The 23,684-nt window shown below is 33.5% G+C and overlaps 1 protein-coding gene across 3 annotated transcripts in view; it reads left to right on the top strand.

Annotated features, from left to right (window-relative positions):
• Window positions 1–23,684, top strand: part of LOC117222485 (uncharacterized) — a 364,434-nt gene that overhangs the window by 310,802 nt on the left and 29,948 nt on the right. For all 3 annotated transcript variants that reach the window (XM_076522259.1, XM_076522260.1, XM_076522258.1), the window contains exons 18-19: window positions 12,529–12,692; window positions 18,971–19,172. In XM_076522259.1, coding sequence (XP_076378374.1) covers window positions 12,529–12,692; window positions 18,971–19,172 — 366 coding nt within the window. The remainder of the gene's footprint in view (window positions 1–12,528; window positions 12,693–18,970; window positions 19,173–23,684) is intronic.

The raw sequence follows: 23,684 nt of genomic DNA, 5'->3' as shown, positions 1-23,684 counted from the left end.
TGCTTATTAAAGATTTCCTATGTTTAACAATTTATCGAATATTAACACTATGTCGATCTTAGATATGATTCTTTCGTTTGACGCCGGCATAATAGCTTGGAAATTTTAAATTTTGAAAAATATTTGGAAGATGGCGGAAATATAAATTCCTATATAAATAAAATAATGATATAATATAATAATAAATATAATACAAATATAATACTAAATATACTAAATATAAATAATACTAAGAATAAATAATACTATAAATAAATGATACTATAAATAAATGATACTATAAATAAATTATACTATAAATAAATTATACTATAAATAAATTATACTATAGATAAATTATACTATAAATAATACTAATACTAAATATAAATATAATAATAAATATAAATTCCTAATATATCATCCAAGAATTTTCGTACTTAATTATTAGTTTAATAAGCATAATGCTATAGTTAGTTTGCTGCCTTTTAACACCCAAGAGATATAGTTCAAATGTTATATCAGTTTTTTTAAAATAGCACCAAAGTGGTACCACTGGCATACAACAGATAGTTTTTGCATGGCACCAGCGTGGTGCTACCGGACGGCATAGTGTTAATAATAATTTTAATTCTGAAGTGAAGACGTTTGTTTCAACTTACAGTATTTCCATTTGGTATTATTGTTTTTATTTGATACATATGAAACTGAACGTGTATGATTATAGAAGATTTCCATTATTTGACAATTTCTCGAATACAGGCAAATTCTTTTGAAAATAGTGTAGCAATTTTTAGCGTCGCCTCGGAGTCGTCACTCGAGTGCAAAGGGTTAACAGTGATTTTCTACAAAAAAGACGTTCTAATTTAAATCTCACTGTTTAAGAACTGTGTATAATAAAAATTCGTTATGCTCAGTACAGTATATTCTCCCCAACTGTCTCTCAGCTTCTAAACAAAAATTGATAATTTGGGAAGAGGAGATACGATTATTCGAGCCTCGCGGCTTGTTTTTATAGTTGTTGGCAATTGACTACTATAAAGTCGAGTTGCGAGGCTCGAATAATCGCCATGAACGGCTCGGATATGAGCAAAAGTCTGCATATAATAAAAAAAAAAATTTATAATTATTCTCATTAGTTTCGGTAGAATGCGAACAGTTGAAATATTGATATTTTACTCAACCTATTCAAAACATCTCGCGTAATTTGGTAGATATCACGGTACACTTCGTTTAACTAAGCACATTAAATTCTGTAAAAATTATATATTTTCGAAGAACGAAATAATTATAAACGATGACATAACTTAGTATGATTAGGGAGTAGATTACTTCGAAGCTACGTAGCCGTGTCCAAAATGAACAAATGGTAAAAAATATCATAGTAAATAATAAGCCATATGTTCAATTGACTGTGAATAAATTATATATTAATAAATTATTTATATATATATATATATATAATTTATTCACAGTCAATTAAACATATGGCTTATTATTTACTACGATATTTTTATATATATACAGAAAGCGGAAAAGAGTCAGTTTTAAAAAGTATCACCATAATATATAATTATAATATATAATTATAATTATATTATTATATTATATAATTATATTATATATTATAATTATATATTATAATTATATATTATGGTGATATTTTTTAAAACTGACTTTTTTCCGCTTTCTGTATGTCCGTCGGTAAATAAGTATGTTAACGTCGTTCCAGTCGGAATAACTAGGGCGTAAAATGACGTCAATAAATTTCGGTCGACGATGTCCAAGAAAATGGGTGCTTCGTTCCACGGCGTGGCGGTATAGCGCGAGCGGTCCGCGAATCGATTACCGGTTGGACGACGATCGTCGGCGACGAGTGTTTGGGATGCACGACGGCCGGCGAAAAGCGCGACGGAATGAGCGAGTGCAGCGTGGCGCGCGAATCCGAATGGAATGTCCCGCGTGTATTATGCATTCGTAAACAGGCTTCAATCGAGCCAGCAGCGCAGACTATTGGCGGCAAGGCTGGGCCCCGCGTGTTGCGACGCGACGACCAGCTCCAACGTCGACCCGGCGCTGATTACGTTATTGCGCAATTCCAGACGAAACGCTGCGGTGCCGCGCGTTTTGATATTCCGCTCATTAGCGATCGTTCGCACTTAGCGACACGTGAGTCGCCTGTGGACAAGCGTCCAGCACGGCGACCCGTGAGAAAACTACCGGGCCCCGTGTCCAGCTCTAAGAGATCGGCATCCACTTTTCATGCAGACGGTCGAGAGACATCATCGTTCCGACGATCGCGAATACGGGCTGTGTCGCCCGGAAGTACAACCCTCGCTGAAACTGCACGGCGAAACAATCGAGTCTATTATTAGCCCTCTTTGAACGAGGATTTGTTTTTAACCCTTAGCACTCCGAACCATTTTGGACGTTGGCTACCAGCTACTCAGCGCCACTTTTCGGCAGAAACGGGCATTTACAGACCCTCGTATTATTTAGTATGGTTTTGGAACTAACTAACATATTATAATGATATTGGACTTATATGAATTGGCTGAAATCGAGAAATTTGCAAAAAAATCAATATTTTATTTTTTATAATTTTGTTATTGTTTGTTTTATAATTTTGTTTTGTCGTTGTAATCGCTATCTCTGCGAACTCTTTCTCTCGTTGACTTGTTGCTTGGACGATATCACTATCACTGCTATCAAAACGATAGACTAACTGTAGAAGAAAACCTTCTACAGTTAGTCTTTCCAACATATCTGTATAAACGTCTATCTGGAGCTCATCTTCACTACTACTCGTGTCATGAGACTCATTCGTGTTTGAACGTTTTGCCATTGTTCTAATAAAAAATATGAATAAATACATAGGTTGAAAATTTCTAATTGTTATTACTAACTCACAGGATGATATTTACCAAAAAAACTTTTACCAAACAATTTATTTACCAAGAGAAGAATCACTTTTCCGATTTTCTCACTCGTTAGATCTATCTATGCCGCTCGACGCTTCAAACCAGACTGAGTTCAGCTTTGAAAATCTTTTCCTCCAGATTTTATGATTATAAATCTCACTATACAGTGCGTGCTATGTTCGCATACCGACCTTTCTTCTACAAACTTGCCTTATCGCTCTTTTCAAATGGCGCCTTTGAAGTGCTCGGACCGTCGTGAGCACGCCTCTCACGTTCTCGTCAAAACCCGCTGACATTTCTTGTATATATCTTAGTAATTTTACTATATTATGATTTCATTTTTTGTACCATTTCAAGAGAAAACTTCAGGGAAACATGCATGTCTCAAAAAGTTGCGTTGAAATAACTCAATTCCTCGTAATCACTAATAAACTTTAATGTCCCACCAGAGGGGACATCCGAGTGATATGCTAGAATTATGATGTCCCACGAGAGGGGACAGCGGAGTGCAAAGGGTTAATCGCCGGAATGCCGCCATAGTGCGAACAAATGGCAACACTGTGGGCAAAAATCTTGGTTAATAATGTATATGTATCATCGGTATTCATTCATAAAATAGTAAAAATTAACGAAACAGTTGGTACGGTTCTATAAGAATTTAACAAATTCTACGAAGAAACAAAAATTTGAATGTAAGGAGTTAACAAATTTTACAAAGAATTAAAAATTTGAATGTAAAACATTAACAAATTTTACAAAGAATTATACATCTGAATCTAAGAAATTAAGAAATTTCATAAAAAATTGATAACAAATAACCTATATTGTACGAAAATAAAATTGGGAGAATGAAATTTATTTTACTTTTGGTTCGGGAAATGTATGTTATAAGCATAAAGGGAACATTTTCCATAAAAAATATATTCCACGTTTAAGTCGGTTAATCGAAGTCGTACTGTTATTCGATTAAAATCAATAGGTTCTTTCTTCAGCTTCAAAGATTTTGAAACGATTTCAATTTACCCATTGTTTTGCTCCAACTTTTTCAATGATTTTTCTCCGCACAATAATTAATCCTCCATAGGGAATGTTCAAAAGTTATCCCTCCCCGACGTACAAGTAGCGAATATCTTCAGAACGCGAAGTGAAAGAAATACAGTAAATTCTCCGCAATTTTCTTTCAGCTTGCAAACAAAAATGTACAATTTGGGAAAAGGAGATGCGATATTTGAGCCTTGTACCTCTTTTTTATAATTGTTGACAATCGGAAACTATAAAAATGAGCCGTGAGTCTCGAATAATCGTATCGCCTCTTCCCGAATTGTCTATTTTGTTTGCAAGCTGAAGAAAAATTGAGGAGAATTTACTGTACTGCAAATCAATTTCGTGGATGAACTTTTTAATCCCATGGAGCGCCTGCAATCCTGCAAAAAAATACCTTAAATCCTATGGATCTAATGCTCGATTCATAAAACACATACACAACAACCTGTCCGCGATTCAGCGGCAGATATCTAATCCCCGACACGCTTTCTCCGCCCCTTGTAAAGCTTACCGCAGTGGAGCGTCAACCCTTGTTCTCTGTACCTACCGGCGCACCTACGATTCTCTTGCACCCTTTCGAACCTTTAATACTGATACGATCTAGATTTCGAAGTACAGTAAATTCTCCCAAATTATCCCTCAACTTGTACACAAAAATGGACAATTATTTGCGGTTCGCTTTTTTTATTATTATTATTATTATTATTATTATATATAAATTCTCTCCAATTGTTCCTCATCTTGTAAACAAAAATGGACAATTTGGGAATAGGAGATCCGATTATTCGAGTCTTGGGGCTCGTTTTTATAGTTGTTGAGGATCGGTAACATAAATATAATAATAAATATTAATATATATATATATATATATATATATATATATATATATATATATATTTATTTTGAGGAAAGCAACAAATGCTTCACTTGTAAATGTTTATATTTTTCGTGATCAAGGAAGGACAGAAAAAGTGAAATTAAATTAATTAAATTAAATATAATTAAGAAACTGATTAGTCCTTCGAAGACGAATGTTGACATATTGACATCAGGGCAGTGTGCACATCTTTTGGTATTTAGAAATCTATATATATACAAGGGCGTATAAATCCGGTTAAAGCAAAAGTAGTGTATGCCAATCTTTTGCTGGTTTGATTTAATATTTCATTTAACTTTTTGTATTATTTTAAGCTGAAGCTTGAAAATGGCTTTCAAAATGGAAAGTTGTAAGAATTTATTACGTTATTGCATTTTACAGAACTTTTAATTCATCTTTCATTATCCACAAATTAACTCCTTCGACTTACAAAAATTCTCCTTATAAAAACACATACGTATATACTTAGTATTAAAAATATCTAATTAAAAATAGGTCACCGTACCCTTACAGCTAAACGTTCAAATATCTAATTAAAAGCATCTGATTAAAAAAATAGGTCACTCTACCCTTGCAGCTAAATGCACCACCACGTTCGTTCATTTTCTATCAAATATACATGTACACCTGGACATACAGATATATTTCACGTGTAAATACTTGTAAACGTGTAATAGAAACATACTAATGTCACGTGGTTTCACGTGACATGACATTAGCATGTTTCTATCTATTTTGTCACGCGTTGACGGATTTAATTCCTACAATTTCACGCGATATCGCGCCAGTATGTTTCCACCTTAACGAATGCAAACAGGCTACAGCATAAAAAGTTCACAGAAGAGCAAAAGTTCGCATTAGGCAACGTGTTGCTTAGCGAGCCCCGAGGTTAACACGCCATCCGATAAATATATAAACACGGAACAGTATTCGTCGTTTCAGGACGTACATATTTCGATAAAAAGCCGCGCCGCGCCGCGTCTGTACCCGTCTCCGCTCATAGGCATGCAGCGACCGAACGCCGGCCGACCGCTCTGTATACCGAATTCGAATCAATTGATTGGCTGTTGATTGGAAATTGAATTAGATCGGAATGTGCGTGTCTGCGGGAGCTGGGCCGAGGGGTAGCAGAAGCAGAGAGGGAGAGAGCCTGGATCTGGCGGGGGCTGGAGAGAGATAGGGTTGCTCCACAACGGTGCCGGTGCCCGGGCTGGGGTCCCAAAGGGAAGGAGGCGATGTGGGTGGTTACGGAAGAGGGGTACGGGCACGGTGCGGCTGCTTCTGGCTTCGCAATGTGCCTGGAATATCAATGCCAACCACTTTTCGTTGCGACCGCTGTCGGACAGTGGCGCAAACCGGCGTCGTTCTTTCTCCTCTGCTTCCACCCCCGTTTTATCTCCGTCTCTCTCTCCTTCCCTCTTTTGGGTTTTCTCGCTTTTTACTCTTTTTCTTTTCGTTTTTCTTCCTTTTACTTTCTCTCTCTCTCTCTCTCCTTCTCTCACTTGGTTTTTGTTTCTCTCTCTTTCTCCTTCTCTTACTTGGTTTTTCCCTCTTCTCTCTCTCTTTCTCTCTTTTGGTTTTTCGATCTCTTCTCTCTCTTTGGGTTTTCGCTCTCTTCTCTCTCTCTTTTGGTTTTTCACTCTCTTCTCTCTCCCTCTCTCTCTCTCTTTTGGTTTTTCACTCTCTTCTCTCTCTCTCTCTCTCTCTTGATTTTTCCCTCTCTTCTCTCTCTCTCTCTCTTTTTCTCTCTTTGTTACAATATTTTACCTCGACACTTCATGTATTTTAGTGCAATTTCGATTTCTTCTCCCTCCTCTTAAACATTCAGTTTACTAACTAGTTTAATCCTGTGTTATTAATAGCATATTGTCTTTGAGTGCCTTAAATATAAACTAAAATACCTGTATGCAGCATTCGATTTATATTTTACTGTCATAATAATAATGATTAATAATAATAATAATAATAGTAATAAGAAGAAGAATAAATTTAATTAGATCCAGAATAGTGTGAAAGAATATAACATCCTTTTTTGGTCTTTCTTTTTCTGTCTCTCCGACAGTCTCTTAGCCTCTCTATTAGTTTTTCCTTTTCTCACTCCCTTGTTTTTACTTTTTTTTCTCTTTGTCTATACGAGTCTTTCTATTTCTCTCCCTCCATTAGTCTTTCTCCTTTCTATCCTCTTGTTTTTGCTTTTTCTCTTTCTCTCTGTCTCTGTTAGTCTTCCTCTTTCTCCATTGGTCTCTCTCATTTCTCTCTTTTTTTCCCTCTCTTTCCCTCTCTCTCTCTCTCTCTCTCTCTCTCTCTCTATCAGTCTCCCTCTTTCTGTTTCTCTTTGTGTATGCACACATCAGCTACCGGTACAAAGTCACCGCTTTTCACGCGCTCGACCTCTTTGATACCGTGCCCGGAATCACGCCTGTATTCGTCGTTTACTCGTGCTCGGATTTGCATAAATTATTGACGTCCACGAAGAATATCGATTCGGTCCTCGCTGCCTGAAGCCTTCGCGAGTAGCTCGTGCGGATCACGCCAGAATCGAGCGGTTCGGTCCGAGGACTGAAGTTTTATTGGGTCGCTCGGCTACTTTCGTTAACTCGGGTTAATGTGCGAGGCGGACCCGTGGGACTTGTGTGGGACTGTTCTTTTTATCACTGTTTAACTTAGTTGGAAATTCTGTGTGGTTTGAAAATATTTTTGTCTCCATTTGCAACGAATGAGATTGGTCATTCTGTACAACTGAAAGAAACTACAGTAAATTCTCCACAATTTTCCTTCAGCTTGTAAACAAGAATGGACAATGTTTCCGATTGTCAATTATTATAAAAACGAGATGCAGGGCGCAAATAATCCTATCTCGCTAAAGGAAAATTAGGAAGAATTTACTGAATCTTTAGTGATGAAAATGTAGATTATCAAACTGGTATCAAACTGTGGGAAACATTTTCACAGTAAGAAATTGTACAATTGTAAATTGTAAATGTTTATAATATTAGAAGGTTATGTTGTGCAATTTTGGCAGTAACTTCTACATGTCGCAGGTAACATTCAGTATTTGTAATAAATACTTTGATTTCATTCGTTCTAAATTATTCATTTGAACTGTGGACAAATGTGAAATTTGTCAGTGCAAATAAAATAGACTTTCAAAACTAAAATAGTGATACATTGTGTGAAAAATGCAAAGTATGCAAAATTTGTATGCAAAATATAAATTGTTTGTATCAACTGCCAGATGCAGGAACTAAATAACAATTACTACTGACTACTATTATTTTAATAAAATAAAAATAATACATTGACATCTTGTAATTATTTCAATCATTCGTCTATTTTAAACTGCAACTACTCAATTTTGCTATAAATGCAGCAAATCCGCGCTCTATTTATAACTTTTGAGTCTCTGTGACTACTTTTTTCTGGTGCAATATAAATTTTATTACTTTTTTAGTTTAAATATACAATTACGCAAAAGTTATTATTCGATGTTTTTCTTAAAAATCCACTTAAAATTGTGGATAATTCCAATAGAAATAGTGGTGTGAACTACGAGCGTACAACAGATGTCGCATACAAGTAGTACACGCCGCTCATAGTCAGACATAGTTAGACTAGCCGAAAAATTAATCGCCACTATGATTACTTCAAGAAACGCTAAAATTTGTCTGAAAAATTAAATTATAGTTACACGTTCAGAATATGAAAACCTTATCTTTCCATTTTGTGTGTTAAATAACGATAATGAATGATATCTTCTATTGAAAAGTATGTTTACATTTATACTGTGCTTTCACAATAGCAACAATGTATAATGTGACATTATATTAGAATTATATATTCTGATTAATTTTTAATTATATATCAGTCACTTCGTTCTTTTGGTCTGATATATTTAAATCATCACCTATTACTCAATCTTTAATAACTGAATTCTTGTTACACTAATAAATCCACACCAGATTTGGGCAAATTTTATTCGAAATGAAAGTAAGAAATAACTATTTAAAATAATTCATTCCAAATCGTTATTTTCAACGCAGTTGTTCGGAAATAAAAATAATATCGAACCATTTGAAATAACAATTTCAAATAATGAATTATTTCGTTATTTTTTATTTCGAATATGATAAAACTAATAATTCTAAAAATAGTATGCAATAAAAAGACTTCGTTTGAAGAAATCGTTACATGAATTTGCTTCGAGCATAACTTTTTCTTCTAATATTGTCGCGAAAATAAAAAAGAAAATAATCCTTCGACTGGCGCGGAAGATGGAATAGGGGTGTTATTCTTCAAGAAAACGTTGCTCATTATCAGGATAATTATGCGACGTTAGAAGAAGAATTATGAAATAAAATAACATTGAAATAATATCTCAAAAAATATCATCCAAAGTGTGCCCAGGTCTGGTACACACCATGTATCTTCAAAAGTTTCCTCCGAATAATTCAGAAAGAAAGCTGATAGTAATCGTAAACATCGCAAATGGTGTAATTATGAATAAACAACAAATTGTACGCATTTATAACAAAAACGAATAGATGAAACACAGAAAAATGACACTATTAGACGAATTTAACAATTTCGTCATGTTATTTAGGAGTTTATTATTAATTTGCAAGAGAATAAATATTATAACAAAAACGAGTAGATGAAATACAGAAAAATGACACTATTAGAGACGAATTTAACAATTTCGTCATGTTATTTAGGAGTTTATTATTAATTTGCAAGAGAATATATATTATAACAAAAACGAGTAGATGAAACACAGAAAAATGACACTATTAGACGAATTTAACAATTTCGTCATGTTATTTAGGAGTTTATTATTAATTTGCAAGAGAATAAATATTATAACAAAAACGAGTAGATGAAGCACAGAAAAATGACACTATTAGAGACGAATTTAACAATTTCGTCATGTTATTTAGGAGTTTATTATTAATTTGCAAGAGAATAAATATTATAACAAAAACGAGTAGATGAAGCACAGAAAAATGACACTATTAGAGACGAATTTAACAATTTCGTCATGTTATTTAGGAGTTTATTATTAATTTGCAAGAGAATAAATATTATAACAAAAACGAGTAGATGAAACACAGAAAAATGACACTATTAGACGAATTTAACACTTTCGTCACGTTATTTAGGAGTTTATTATTAATTTGCAAGAGAATAAATATCGATCCAGTCCTCGTTTCGTGCAATCGATGCATCAAATTTTTATTCTGCATGAAGATCCGTCGTTCGTTCATGAAAATGATCGATTCTCCATGGACCAAATATTTATGATAGAACAGAAAGTCACCTAAACTTCGCTCTTTCTTTCCCAACCGTCCGAAACATTCAATTCAGCCGTGTGATTAGAAGACGGACGCCGCCGTCGTCGCGGAATGCGAGCGTGGATCCGGTCCGCGCGGGTTTCAGATCGGTGTACAATATAAATGCAAGCGGGAAACAGTAGTAAATTCCGTAGTAAATTTCGTTTCGCCGGGAAGAATTACTCGGAGGCATCGCGGAGGACTCGGCTGGGTTGGGTAAGAGACGAAGACGGTCCCGCGATGACCGCAAGGACGAGCTTTTACGAGCTTTCTCGAGCTCTCGTTCTCGTCACGCGATGAGCGGAGAGAAATGACTCGCGGAGGGGTGAAGAAGAAGAGGGAAGAAGAAGAAGAAGAACAAGAAGAAGAAGCCGAGTCAGGGGGGGATGGAGGAAGAAAGAGGAAGAACCAACGGGGGCTCTCGTTTTCGTTCTCTTACGCCCTGCGTCGCCGTCGTAAACCCGGGTTTATTTATGCGGCCCTCGTCGGTCGCCTCCTGTAGTAGCACGACGGGGACGTGACAACGTGACGTGGTTACTCCATCGTCTACCTTGCGCTCTTACAACCCTTATAGTTCAGTTATGCTTTTCCTGATAAACGCACGTTTATTTCTGTACCGATGACCCGGCCCGTCTGGCTTTCTCCGGTCGATGTCGTCGCGCTGGGTCACATATGAACATGGCCGCGGGGCCATCCCGGCCTGGAGAGTTCGATGCTTCTTGATAGCAGACGACGAACCGTGTCATAATTTAGTCTCGTCGCTGTGATTAAACTTTTTCGCGCTTTTATGGAATTCGCAGATTTTTCAGCTGCGACACAGGGTATATTTATCGTTGCTATAATTATGCTGCGGGTCTTTGTGCAGCTGCAGCGTGTGTGGATTTCGAAATTGCTACAAAATGTATCGAACATTGCTATAATTATAATTATTCTACAGTTTTTATGCATTTACGGCGTATGCAGACTTCGTTGCTATAATCTGACTGCGGATTTTTACGCATTTATAACAGGAATTTATAGTATGTTCAGATCTTTAAACTGCATCAAAAGCTTCCTAATGTTATTATAATCATACTGCGCTTTTTTATGCATTTATGACATATGCAGATTTTTAAACCGCGGCACTATAATGAAACTGGGGATCTGCATGCATTTATGACATGAATCTGCAGGGTGTCCCAAAAATGTCTCGCAATCCGAAAGCGGCGGATTCCTCGGGTCATTCGAAGCAACTTCTTCCTTTACAACAATTTTCTCCGAGGCACCGTTAACGAGTTATTAACGAAAAACAGTGACCAATGAGAGGCGAGCTCAGCTGGCGCGAGGCGACCGAGCCAATGAGCGGAACTGGGCTTCGTGCGCTGGTTGGCTGGGCCGCCTCGCGTCAGCCGTACTCGATTCTTATTGGTCACTGTTTTTCGTTAATAACTCGTTAACGGTGTCTCGGAGAAAATTTATGTAAAGGAAGAAGCTGCTTCAAATGATCTGAGGAACCCGCCATTTCCGGATTGCGAGACATTTTTGGGACACCCTGTATAACATCTGCAATAGTCCAATCGCATTTTTACTTTCTCTTTACAGTTATTCTAACATGTTTCATCGTATAAACATATTACTCCAGTCAAACAATAAATATTAATAGAACGATTATGCCTATTGTGAATGATTTTTTTATTTGATCATAAATAGTCAAAAATGGCCATGTCAGTCTTTAACGTAATTAAATTGTACCGATTGTTTTGTATAAACATATTACTCAGGTCAAACAATAAATATTAATAGAACGACTATGCCTATTCTGAATGATTTTTTTATTTGATCATAAATAGTCAAAAATGGCCATGCCAGTCTTTAACGTAATTAAATTGTACCGATTGTTTTGCTGAATAAATATATAAAAATAGTAACTAAAGTAAATAAGAATTTTAAGCAACGACGAACAAATATTGATCCATAAACCGTAGTTGTATAAAATCGATTGTATAAAAATGATGAGATATGCTGTTGCAAATTGATGTTCTCAATGACTTCGATATTCTTGGGTCTTCGAATACAAATTCTTTTAATGTTTTCGCGCTGTAAAAAAAAAAACAAGAATAGTTAGTTTTGAGGCACCGCATAGCAGTTATTTGTATTATAAATGCAGACAATTCGTGGTGTATTAACCATATTACGGGATCATTTAGCCGAAAGATAAATATCCTTGGTTCTCGTTGCAAGACACAAACACACACTCACACACACACACGCTTCACTTCCTTTGGTCTACTGCTGCGCGACCAGTTTATACATCACCCGCACCCTCCGCCTCAAGAACGGGGCAATCCGTTTGAGTTAGCCGAAGAAGGCAACCACTAAAAATGTATATTTAATGTTCTAGGCCGAACTGGCTTCGTTGAGGGATCGCAAGACCGCGATGCTGGCGTTGAACGTCTCGACGCACAGACTGATCACCGATCACGATAACATGGCGTCGTTGACCTTCACCACCCTGAAGGATGGCGTGGCGGATTTGTACCGTACCTGGGACGAGACTTTCCAAAAGTAAGTATCATTAACCCGAGAAAGATAACCTACGTCGCAGAGGCGCCTGCGAAGACTGTTGATTTTTGTTAATTTTTCATAGAGGTCTAGTGATTTAAGTTTAAAATTACTTAAAATATAAAAAAATATAATATAAATGCATTTTATTTTTACAATAATGCCAAACCTTTAAAATGACTAGATTAACTTAAATAAATATCCATTGTTAGTATAAAATTGACGCCTTAGAAAAGCATGCGCCTCTGAAGCGTATGGTTATCTTTTACGTACGTTGTCATATGGTTATCTTTCTAGAGTTAAATGAGCCGTTTATTTTGAAAGTGGTATAAGTCACTTTACCGTAATGAAAAGTGGTGATTTTTTAATGTTTATATGAAATTATTTATACTGAGAAAAATATCAGTATCCTGAGATAACAAATACACGTAAATCTTCTCGAAAGTTAGCATCCATATTTTTAAACGTGTTAAAACGCAAACCCTTAAATATATCGACTTAAAAACAAAGTGACTTATGCCACTTTCAAAATAAATGGCTCAAATAGAACAACTGGTATCTTTTCCTTATTATTAAGTCGGGGCATCACCGTGAGGCGTTAAGAAATAGATACAGTTTGGGCATTTCTTCATAGATAATTGCTAAATAGAAGATTTAGTCTTTCTGCGAGAATATAAATGTAAGTTTCAGCTTCGTTTTCGAATTTTTTAATAGTAAAAATCGTACAAAATGGCAAAGTTACTTGTTGGTTCCGAAACTCCTTCTCGTAGAACATAGATTGTTGATCGTCATAGTTGGCAAGCACTGGGACATTTGAATTAAACAAATTTTGTTTATTTATGAACTAGAAAGTATTATCTAAAACGTGGCATAAGAGTTCTTTAAAATTTTAATAATCGTAGAAATGGCCGTGTTTTGTAGAAAAAACAGCTGTTCTCAACCCAAAAAATCAACTTTAAATGCTTATAAAAAATTAAATAATAAGCATATCAAGAAAAGCGTACGCTATTCAGTTTTTCCAAGTATTATTCAAATGATATCTTCATTATTTCGATGAAGATGTTGACACTTATTCGGTACATAAAATACTTTTGTTCAGTTTAAAGGACCATGATTAAAAAAAGTTATATTTGTCATTTGAATAATCATTTAATGATCATATTGTATTTTTCGAATCCATTGATCGTCTTTGTACCCTTTCAATCACAAAATTCTTAGTCTCTATTGTGTACAATTTTATATCAATGTACAATCTTTCAACTTTGGTTTTTTGTCGAAATTTTCATAAATCTGTTATTACATTTTTATTACTTATTATATAGATCTGTATAAATCAATACATGCAATTCTAATGCAACATGCTCCGTGTAAACGCGACAAAAATGTTGAACACTTACATTTATAACAGAACATAATATACAGTGAGGATAGAGACACGAAATTCTTGTTATTAATTAAAAAGTATCGTCTTATACAGTATACACTTAGACCTCTTATACAGTATTCACACAAAATCATTTTGGTCTACTTTTGATAGCTTGTACTATGGAAACTTAACTTTTAGCTAATAATAAAACTAGACTGCGGATCTTTGTGCAACAATTAGAATTAAAAGACAGTTTCCTTAACCAACTAAGAGATCACTTATCGTGGAAATGATACAAAAATGCTATTAGATCTTGCCAATTTACAGCTTCTCTCGCATTTTAAAAACGTGCACATGCCATAACGCATAAAGTTTCGCAGTGTAATAATAACTCATAGATGAGACATTTTGGTGGATCGAATAGTCGGTGACAGCTCGAGGACAAAATTGATGATCAGGAGTTAATAATAATCTGGATTCTCATCCGCGTTCGGTTTCTCTTCCCGACAACAAGCGTATGTTTATCGAGGTCCGAGCCGCGTGGAATAGGTGGTTTAGGATCATTGACTGACCGTTCTCTGGCCGGCGTGTGACGTTCGGCAAATATTATGAGAGGCAATGAAGCCTCCAGAGCAAACACCGGGAACCCGTGGACACCGTCGACATCGGCACCGAGGGCTCGAACCTTTCGGGATTTCGACCCGTGTCACGGGATTACTAGTTTTAGCCGGGATCGACCGTTTAATCTCGGCTATTTCTAAAACGTCCGTCGGAAGGAAACGATTTTCTAACAGGCTTTAGCGGTATTGTTTCTATTATTTATGCGATTACAGTAATTTCTTTCTAATTCGCGCTCAGACTGCGCACAAAAATGGACAATTTTGGAAAAGGAGATACGATTATTCGAGCTCTGCGGCTCGTTTTTATACTTACCGATTGTCAACAACTATAAAAGTATAATATCTCCTCTTTCCAAATTGTCCATTTTTGTGCCCAATCTGAGCGCGAATTACGGGGAAATTACTGTATTATATTATTCTCAAATAAATGTGGAAAGTAGGCTTTTTACAAGAATCTAGTTGGCTGCGATTAATAATCGTCGTAGCAAAGCTACAGTATTTTTTTACGTTAACAGTATTATTTCTATTTACTACGCATTCTTCATATCAGTTTCAAATCAATGTGGATAGCAGACATTTTATAAAAATCTGGTTGATCGCAATTCGTAGCAACTCGACAGACACTCGAACAGCCGATCATTTTAGCAAAAGTATTACTTAGTATGCTTAGGATCATTTACAATTTTATTTAACAATCTTTTCTAATATATTTGTTAAGTGATTTCTTTTAGACACGTTAATTTTTTTACAAACTTTAATGAAACATGTGAAAATTTCGATTAATTGTCAGAAACTAGGTAGTTAAATAACTGTATTTATATTCTGGGTCATTTATTACACATCATCATCGAATAAGTTTGGAAGGCAAGCTTTTTTTTAAAAACTGTGGTGTGTAATGTATAGTTGCAACTAATAATAGCTATAACGAAGCCACAAATTTTTATACATTAGAAATATTGTTTCTATTCAATTTGCATTCATTATGTCATCTTTAAATAAACGTCGAAAGCAAGCTTTTTATTCAAATTTGTCTGGTTACGCTTAAATAATAGTCGTAACACAATTACACATTTTTATACGTTAGTGGTATTGTTTCTATTTAATATGTATTTATTATAAAATCCTCAAGTAAATATGGAAGACTTGTCTTTTAATAAATGCCTAGCTAGTTGTAATTATAATAATTAATAATAGTCATAACAGAGCCACACATTTTTATACATCAGCAGTATCGTTGTTAAATTAAAGCAGAGAGCAGGCATTGTATAGAAGTTTGTTTTAATGCATAATTTATAATCTACTGATGCTTACCATAACGGAGCTATATACTTCCATAATATATTGTATAATCGTATGTTCAAGTCAATATTTGTTTATCAGATCAGGCATAAAATGGACACGAAGTTAGGAGCAAAAACCATGTAGCAGGCGGTCAGATTTTAATTGCCGTATGAGTACTTGATTCCCCTGTCTGATAGGGGTCTAACCCATGCATAGGGATTTACCATTGACCCACTGGGGTTTTACAAGGATCCTGCTTGTCGAAAGCTCCCTCGAAATTCCTATCGTTGATATGGACACGTGATTCTTACTCTACAGAAGTATACTTCCACGCATGATACATTTTTTAGTCAGGAGAGTTTTACTATTATTGTAAAGTTGAAATATATTTTCAGAGTGATTGTATATTTATTATTAACACAAGGAATAAAATACACTTTAGGAGTTTATTCATCCCAGTCCATGGAATTGCTGAAATATTTTTTGTTAATTACATTAGATTATTTACTTTAAAAGATTTTCGCCATTATTGTAAGATTGACATATATTTTGAAAGAGATTTCATATTTATTATTAATGAAAGGAATAAAATACATTTTCAGAGTTTACCAATCTTAGTTCATGGAACTGATGAAATGTTTTAGTTAATTACATGTTGTATCAGAAATTTTTTATTGTACAAAACATGCACAGTCCAATTTTACAGTTTCTATAATGATATTCAATATCTCATTCTTCCCAGATTAAAAAATTCCATGTCCTAATTCAATATTAAAAATATACAAATAATATAAAATTACTTAATAACTTAAGGTGAGCCTTATTTAATAATTAGGTTGCACATCTTTGTAACAAATGTCACTAAACAACGAAATACGTATTTCTCTCTCTCTCTCTCTCTCTCTCTCTCTCTCTCTGTCTTAGATAAGAGAAAGATTTATCATTAAAGGGAGTTTCTGTATAATTTAAATTTTATCGATATGTTGATACAATTTTCAGCTCATATATCGTTTATAGTACAGTATAAATAATAATAATAACTGACAATGGAACTGTTATCAAAATTCGTGAATTAATTCGTAATTTTTCACCGAACGAAGACTATCTAATATTTAAATTTGTTTACCGAGTTAAATCAATTTTTTCATTAAGCATTCCCGATCGCTTGAAAAGATTGCGGAATAGTCACACGACAATTGCGTACACATATGGGGATGCTATGATTGTCCATGGATAAAGTGTTTCTATTTGCCGATAATGCCATCGGACGAGCCTACTAATAATTCGACGTCTCCCTGTTTACCGAGAGGCTTCGCCTTCGTTCCACTTTTTATTATGTTGACTCGCGTCGCGATTTTTCCATTCAATTTCGTCACCGATTCCGAGAATGGGGAGTAACTAATGTTTGTCGAGCGCCTTGAATCTATTTGATAGAGTTCCACGTCACACGTAGAGATGCAATCTCTAATCCGATGCTGTGTGTAACTGCTTCATACTTTTTAAAAAGACTCGATCAAATACTGAAGCAATTGAAATTATTTTCTTATTTTTAGCATCGGTATTTTACATGAAATTTAATAATGTCAGACGATTTTTAATGTTTAAGTTGATCTTGGGAAGTCAATCTATTTTTTTTAATACTTATTTCATGTTATTCACTAATATTTGTAGCGTTTCTTTTATTTACTTATATGTCATAATCGAAATTTAACAAATCTTGGATACTTATAGGAAAATTTATCTATATTTATGACATATGCATGCGTTAATCGTGCAGTCATATGCCATTTTAGTGAATCAAATTATAAACAATTTGTTCTTTTTATTTCCTTATCAATGAACTGCCGATTTTTGTGCAAAATAAAAATTATCTGCATTAATCTCAAGATACAGAAACTACCGATACATTCCTCTCTTTAATGGTTTTATTATAGTGTTTCTTTTATTTATTTATATGTCATAATCGAAATTTAACAAACCTTGAATACTTATAGGAAAATTTATCTATATTTATGACATATGCATGCGTTAATCGTGCAGTCATATGCCATTTTAGTGAATCAAATTATAAACAATTTGTTCTTTTTATTTCCTTATCAATGAACTGCCGATTTTTGTGCAAAATAAAAATTATCTACATTAATCTCAAGATACAGAAACTACCGCGATATATTTCTCTCTTTAATGGTTTTATTGAGTTGGAAATAATGCAATATTATTTTTTAATTATGCATTGATGAATGCATAAAATCCGCAGTATAGTTATCGTTTCTAAAATTTTCGAGAAATTAAAGTAATTTATTGATTCGAAAGTAATTTGCTTGTTCAAGATTAATTTGTTTACCAAAAGTAATATGCTAACACTCGCTATTGCGTAAACATAAAAGTGAAATACTTGGAACAAAAACTACGTTGGCTGCCTTGATTTATTGACTAACCTTTATTATCGACTATAACTTGAACATACGATTATATACAATATATTATGGAAGTATATAGCTCCGTTATGGTAAGCATCAGTAGATTATAAATTATGCATCAAAATCAACTTCTATACAATGCCTGCTCTCTGCTTTAATTTAACAACGATACTGCTGATGTATAAAAATGTATGGCTCTGTTATGACTATTATTAATTGCAACCAGCTAGACATTTATTAAAAAACAAGTCTTCCATATTTATTTGAGGATGATATAATAAATACATATTAAATAGAATACGTCGAACAAAACTACTAAAACTTGGAACAAAATCAAAGGCGTATTCACTATTCCAACAGCAAAAGAAGTGCTTTCCACTTTTTGAAACAGAATCGAATCTGGCACACATAATATTGCGTAACCCTAAAACTAAATGTTCTTGCACGAGCGATGGCACGAATGACGCAGCAGGCCAACTGTTTAAGTACCAAAATTCTTATTTCCACCGTAATGATCCAACAATTTGCATAGTCGGTTCATTAAACGAATTAGTCCGTTCATTACCTTGAATCGTGGTTTGTTTATCTTTGCAGGGGCAATCAACAATTGTGCGCTCTACAAGCCGTCCAACAGTTTAGTATTCGTTTGGCAGAGCTACAAGGCGCGTTGCGAAGGGATAAGGATACCCTCGCAGTTTTGAACGTCGCCCTCCAGGCTGGTGCCACATCCGAGGTAGCTTCATCGGTTCGTCACGTCGCTAGGCTACTGTCCGAGAAACAGGACATCAGTTGTCAGGTAAGATGGAATCCTCTCTATTATTACGTCTGGCCAAAAGTATTCGATCGAGGAGACCTTATCTGTCGTATTAATTACGAAAGGGAAAATATAATAAATGGACAATAGTGGACAATGTATCATCTACTGATCGTGATATGAAGAAGTATAATATTAGTGTAACAGTTTTTTTTTGAGAGAGAATTGTGTAGTTTAGACAGATTTATTTATGTATGACATAATAGAGAAAATTTCAATTTTCTGTTCTCAAAGATTTTGGAGGGATTATTGTACTATTATATGTTTATATGAATCATACTAAAAAAATAAATATTAAATACACATAAAATTAATTAATACTAAATAATAATAATTGTAATAATTTATTATTTTATTATAATAAAATAATATATTTAATTATTATAATTATTTTATTATTTATTTATAATATTTATTGTATTATATAATATATATTTAATTATAATATTTAATTATTATAATAAAATAATATATTTTATTATAATAATTTAAATATAATAATAATTAATAATAATAATAATAAATACGCACTAAATACGTACTAAATAATTTAACAAATTTTGCTTGAAATGTTTCTCATATTTGTTACGTATCAAAAGTTATAACTAGATTGTGGATCATTATGCAATTATTTATTTCCACAGATTATATTTTAAAAATTGAACTGGTGGTAGAACTTATTTTTTTCATTAGTATATTCGTTGTAGAAACTTGAAATTAATAGAACGATTTTCTAAATAGCATTATTACATGAAATGATCTTTACAATAAATAGTGTTGCATAAGCATCTCCTCAGATTATATTTTTTATATCAGTTCGTAAAGGAAAGGTTCAGAAATGCTAGGTACTGCAAGTCTATTGACTTTGTTAATATCGAAACAAAATTTGAAGAACGTTCGTTGCAATTGCTTTATAGAATACGAGACGAAATCAACATAATTTCAAGCCAAGCATTCCCAAACGCATGAAGTCGTTTGACACTATTGCGGAATGACCAGTTTTAGTATACTATTCGATTCAGTCAATGATGCGTTGTAAGTATCGCGGGAACGAGTGAGACCGGTAATCGTGGAAAATGGTTCGACGATAAAGTTTTTCAGTGCTGCCATGAAAAGCGTCGAAAGTGATTTCGCCAAGGCAGTGGAAATATGTCGTAATAGTTTTATTTCATGAACATCTGGCATTCCATGGCGGGAAACGCAAATTCGTTGACTGTTTATTTGATCGCACTTGCAATATTGAAATTTGTTATTCTATAAAAGTTGACCTACGACGATACACAATGTATTTTAACTTAACTATATGATCGTATTATCACAGTGTTCATATTTAATCCCATTTTTTATAGTTAACTAGTTGCGTACACATAAGTTCACATTTATATTTTATATTTAATGTCGCAAATTTTTAATATTCAATACAAAATAAATATAAACGTATCCAATAATACAATTAGCATCAAAAACTGGTAACTTGTTGTTATATTAAAATATAACTGCTATATTATATATTAAATATATAATTATAATATATAATATTATAATTATATAATAATATTATAATAAAATATAAATATATAATATAATATAATATAATATAATAATTATATATAATATTAAATATGTAATATATAATTACTGCTATATTATATGTTATATATTAAAATATATGTCATAATACTATTTTATAATATTGCCATAGTTTGTAGTAATATAAATTTTTGAAATACCAAATTATAAATAACTTCATGATAATTTGACTACACTTATTACAAACAAAATCACAATGTCACATGAAAATTAAAATTATATGAAGTTCTATCCTGAAATAAGCATGAAAATTTTACCATGTAAACAAAACTTAAGTACGCTATAAATCAAGTTTAAAAACAAATTATTTCGATATGGATGTCAATATTTTTCAGTGTAAATTGGTATTAGAAACTGATGTTTTTAACCACAGCGAACACGTAGTTTGGCCATAAATTACTTATACAATGAACTGATTTTTTAAGGGACAATGAACATGTATGTTGTCCATCCTTATCTTCCACTGTAAATTAAAATTAGGAAATTAAGTTATTTATACAGTGAACTGATATTTTTTAAACAACATCAAACAAGTACATTATCCATAAATTAGTGATAGAACGAACTGATTTTCTTGAATCGCAGTGTACATATGAGCCGTTTATTTTGAAAGTGGCATAAGTCACTTTGTTTTTAAGTCGATATATTTAAGGGTTTGCGTTTTAACACGTTTAAAAATATGGATGCTAACTTTCGAGAAGATTTACTAGTATTTAGTATCTCAGGATACTGATATTTTTCTCAGTATAAATAATTTCGTATAAACATTAAAAAATCACCACTTTTCATTACGGTAAGGTGACTTATGCCACTTTCAAAATAAACGGCTCATATGTATACACTATTCGTTTATTATACGTGACGATTAGAAACATCGAGAATCGACCGAAGGAAAGAATCCATGGGCAAGGTCCAGTAAATGACGACCCGGCGAAGCGTTTTGCATCGTGCTCTCTACGTCTTGGCTCGGATAATGCCTATTCTCGGCTGCACACTCGGTCCTTTTCGTCCCTTTCATGCTTTGATCATGCCTTTTCTCCCTTATTTCACTGCTACGATACCTATTACAGCGTCTACGTCGTTCTCGCTCTCTTCGTTTTCTCTCTTTCCACTCTGTCGAGCCACGGACGAGATTGCTTCGGACCATCTTCACGCATCAAAACCATTTGGATGTTAGATATATGCCAATGAAACTACCTTCTTGCGTTTTCCTTCCTCCGATTGGTGAGAATGTTTCGTCGGCAGGTATTAGATAGCTAATGATGGGAACGAGGATGGAATTACCTTGGGATCATTTTCGTGGCTGATTCCGTATTAACTCTGTCGGAAAGTTTGTTTTAATCGCGTACGAATAAACAATGAGAAATATTATTATTTTTTGGCTATGGTTTTGTGCAATATTTTCGCTTTGTCCTTGCACGATTTGAAGTATTATGTCTTGAAGAAATGGAGTAATATTGCATAGAATTACGTAACTTTCCCGTTATTACTTTCGTTAGTACTTTCAATAAATAAACAATGAGAAATATTATTCTTTTTTAGCGTTGGTTTTGTGCAATATTTTCACTTTGTCTTTGCACGATTTGAAAAGTATTGTGTCTTGTAATTATATTTGAAGAAATGGAGTAATATCACATAGAATTACGTAACTTTCCCGTTATTACTTTCGTTAGTACCTTTGTTGTTTATCGTGTTGTAAAAATGAGACAAGTATAACTTGTGCAAAATTTTAATACACCTCGTAATTTTAATTATTGAAGCTATTCAACTTTTTGTGACTCTATAAATGTGATTTTACTGAAAGAATATTTCCCCTCCTCGATGTGCGATTGAATAATATTATAAAATTATAGTTGCAAAGCTCATCTTAGACGAAAGTGATAAATGATAACTGCTGCTCTTTACGCCAAATAAAAATCTTCTGAATCAGTTGTACGGCACATAAGTTAAATGAAAATGTCTTTCTTTCTCTTTGATAGTTTTAATAAATTGACGAGAATATTTTTAAATTCTTCTAATGTCTCGATTTCTGGTCATTTATATATTTAGCCATTATTATCGTGTCATAAATATTTCTCTATTTGATGCTTTTAATGAATTGAGAAGAATGTAAGAATATTTTTAAATTTTTCTAATTTCTTGGTTGCTCGATGTTTCATCTATTTAGCCATTTTCATTATAAATTATTTGTAAATATTTCTCCATTTGATGCTTTTAAATTCAGAAGAATGCAAGAATATTTTTAAATTCTTCTAATTTCTTGGTTGCTCGACGTTTCATCTATTTAGCCATTTTCATTATAAAAATTATTTGTAAATATTTCTCCATTTGATGCTTTTAAATTCAGAAGAATGTAGGAATATTTTTAAATTCTTCTAATTTCTTGGTTGCTCGATGTTTCATCTATTTAGCCATTTTCATTATAAAAATTATTGGAAATATTTCTCCATTTTATGCTTTTAATGAATTGAGAAGAATGTAGGAATATTTTTTAATTCTTCTAATTTCTTGGTTGCTCGATGTTTCATCTATTTAGCCATTTTCATTATAAATTGTTGGAAATATTTCTCCATTTGATGCTTTTAATAAATTCAGAAGAATGCAAGAATATTTTTAAATTCTTCTAATCTCTTGGTTGCTTGCTACTTCACCTATTTAGCCAATTAATCATAAATTACAATAAATATTTCTCTATTTGACGCTTTCAATAAATTGAAAAACACGTAAGAGAATATTTTTACAATAAATTCATCTAATGTCCTGATTCCTTGATATTTCGTTCAGTCTAACGAAGCCTAATACTTTTAGTACCATTGTTTTATAATGAATTGAGGACACTTTTCCTTCTTCATTTCTATAGTGTTTCAATCTTGATATAATCAAATGTTATTGGTTGCGAACGCA

Source organism: Megalopta genalis, chromosome 5 (assembly GCF_051020955.1).
Source record: "Megalopta genalis isolate 19385.01 chromosome 5, iyMegGena1_principal, whole genome shotgun sequence".
Classification (NCBI taxonomy): Eukaryota; Metazoa; Arthropoda; class Insecta; order Hymenoptera; family Halictidae; genus Megalopta; species Megalopta genalis.
The sequence above is the reverse complement of the archived record's forward strand: the minus strand, read 5'-3'. Positions and strand labels throughout refer to the sequence as shown.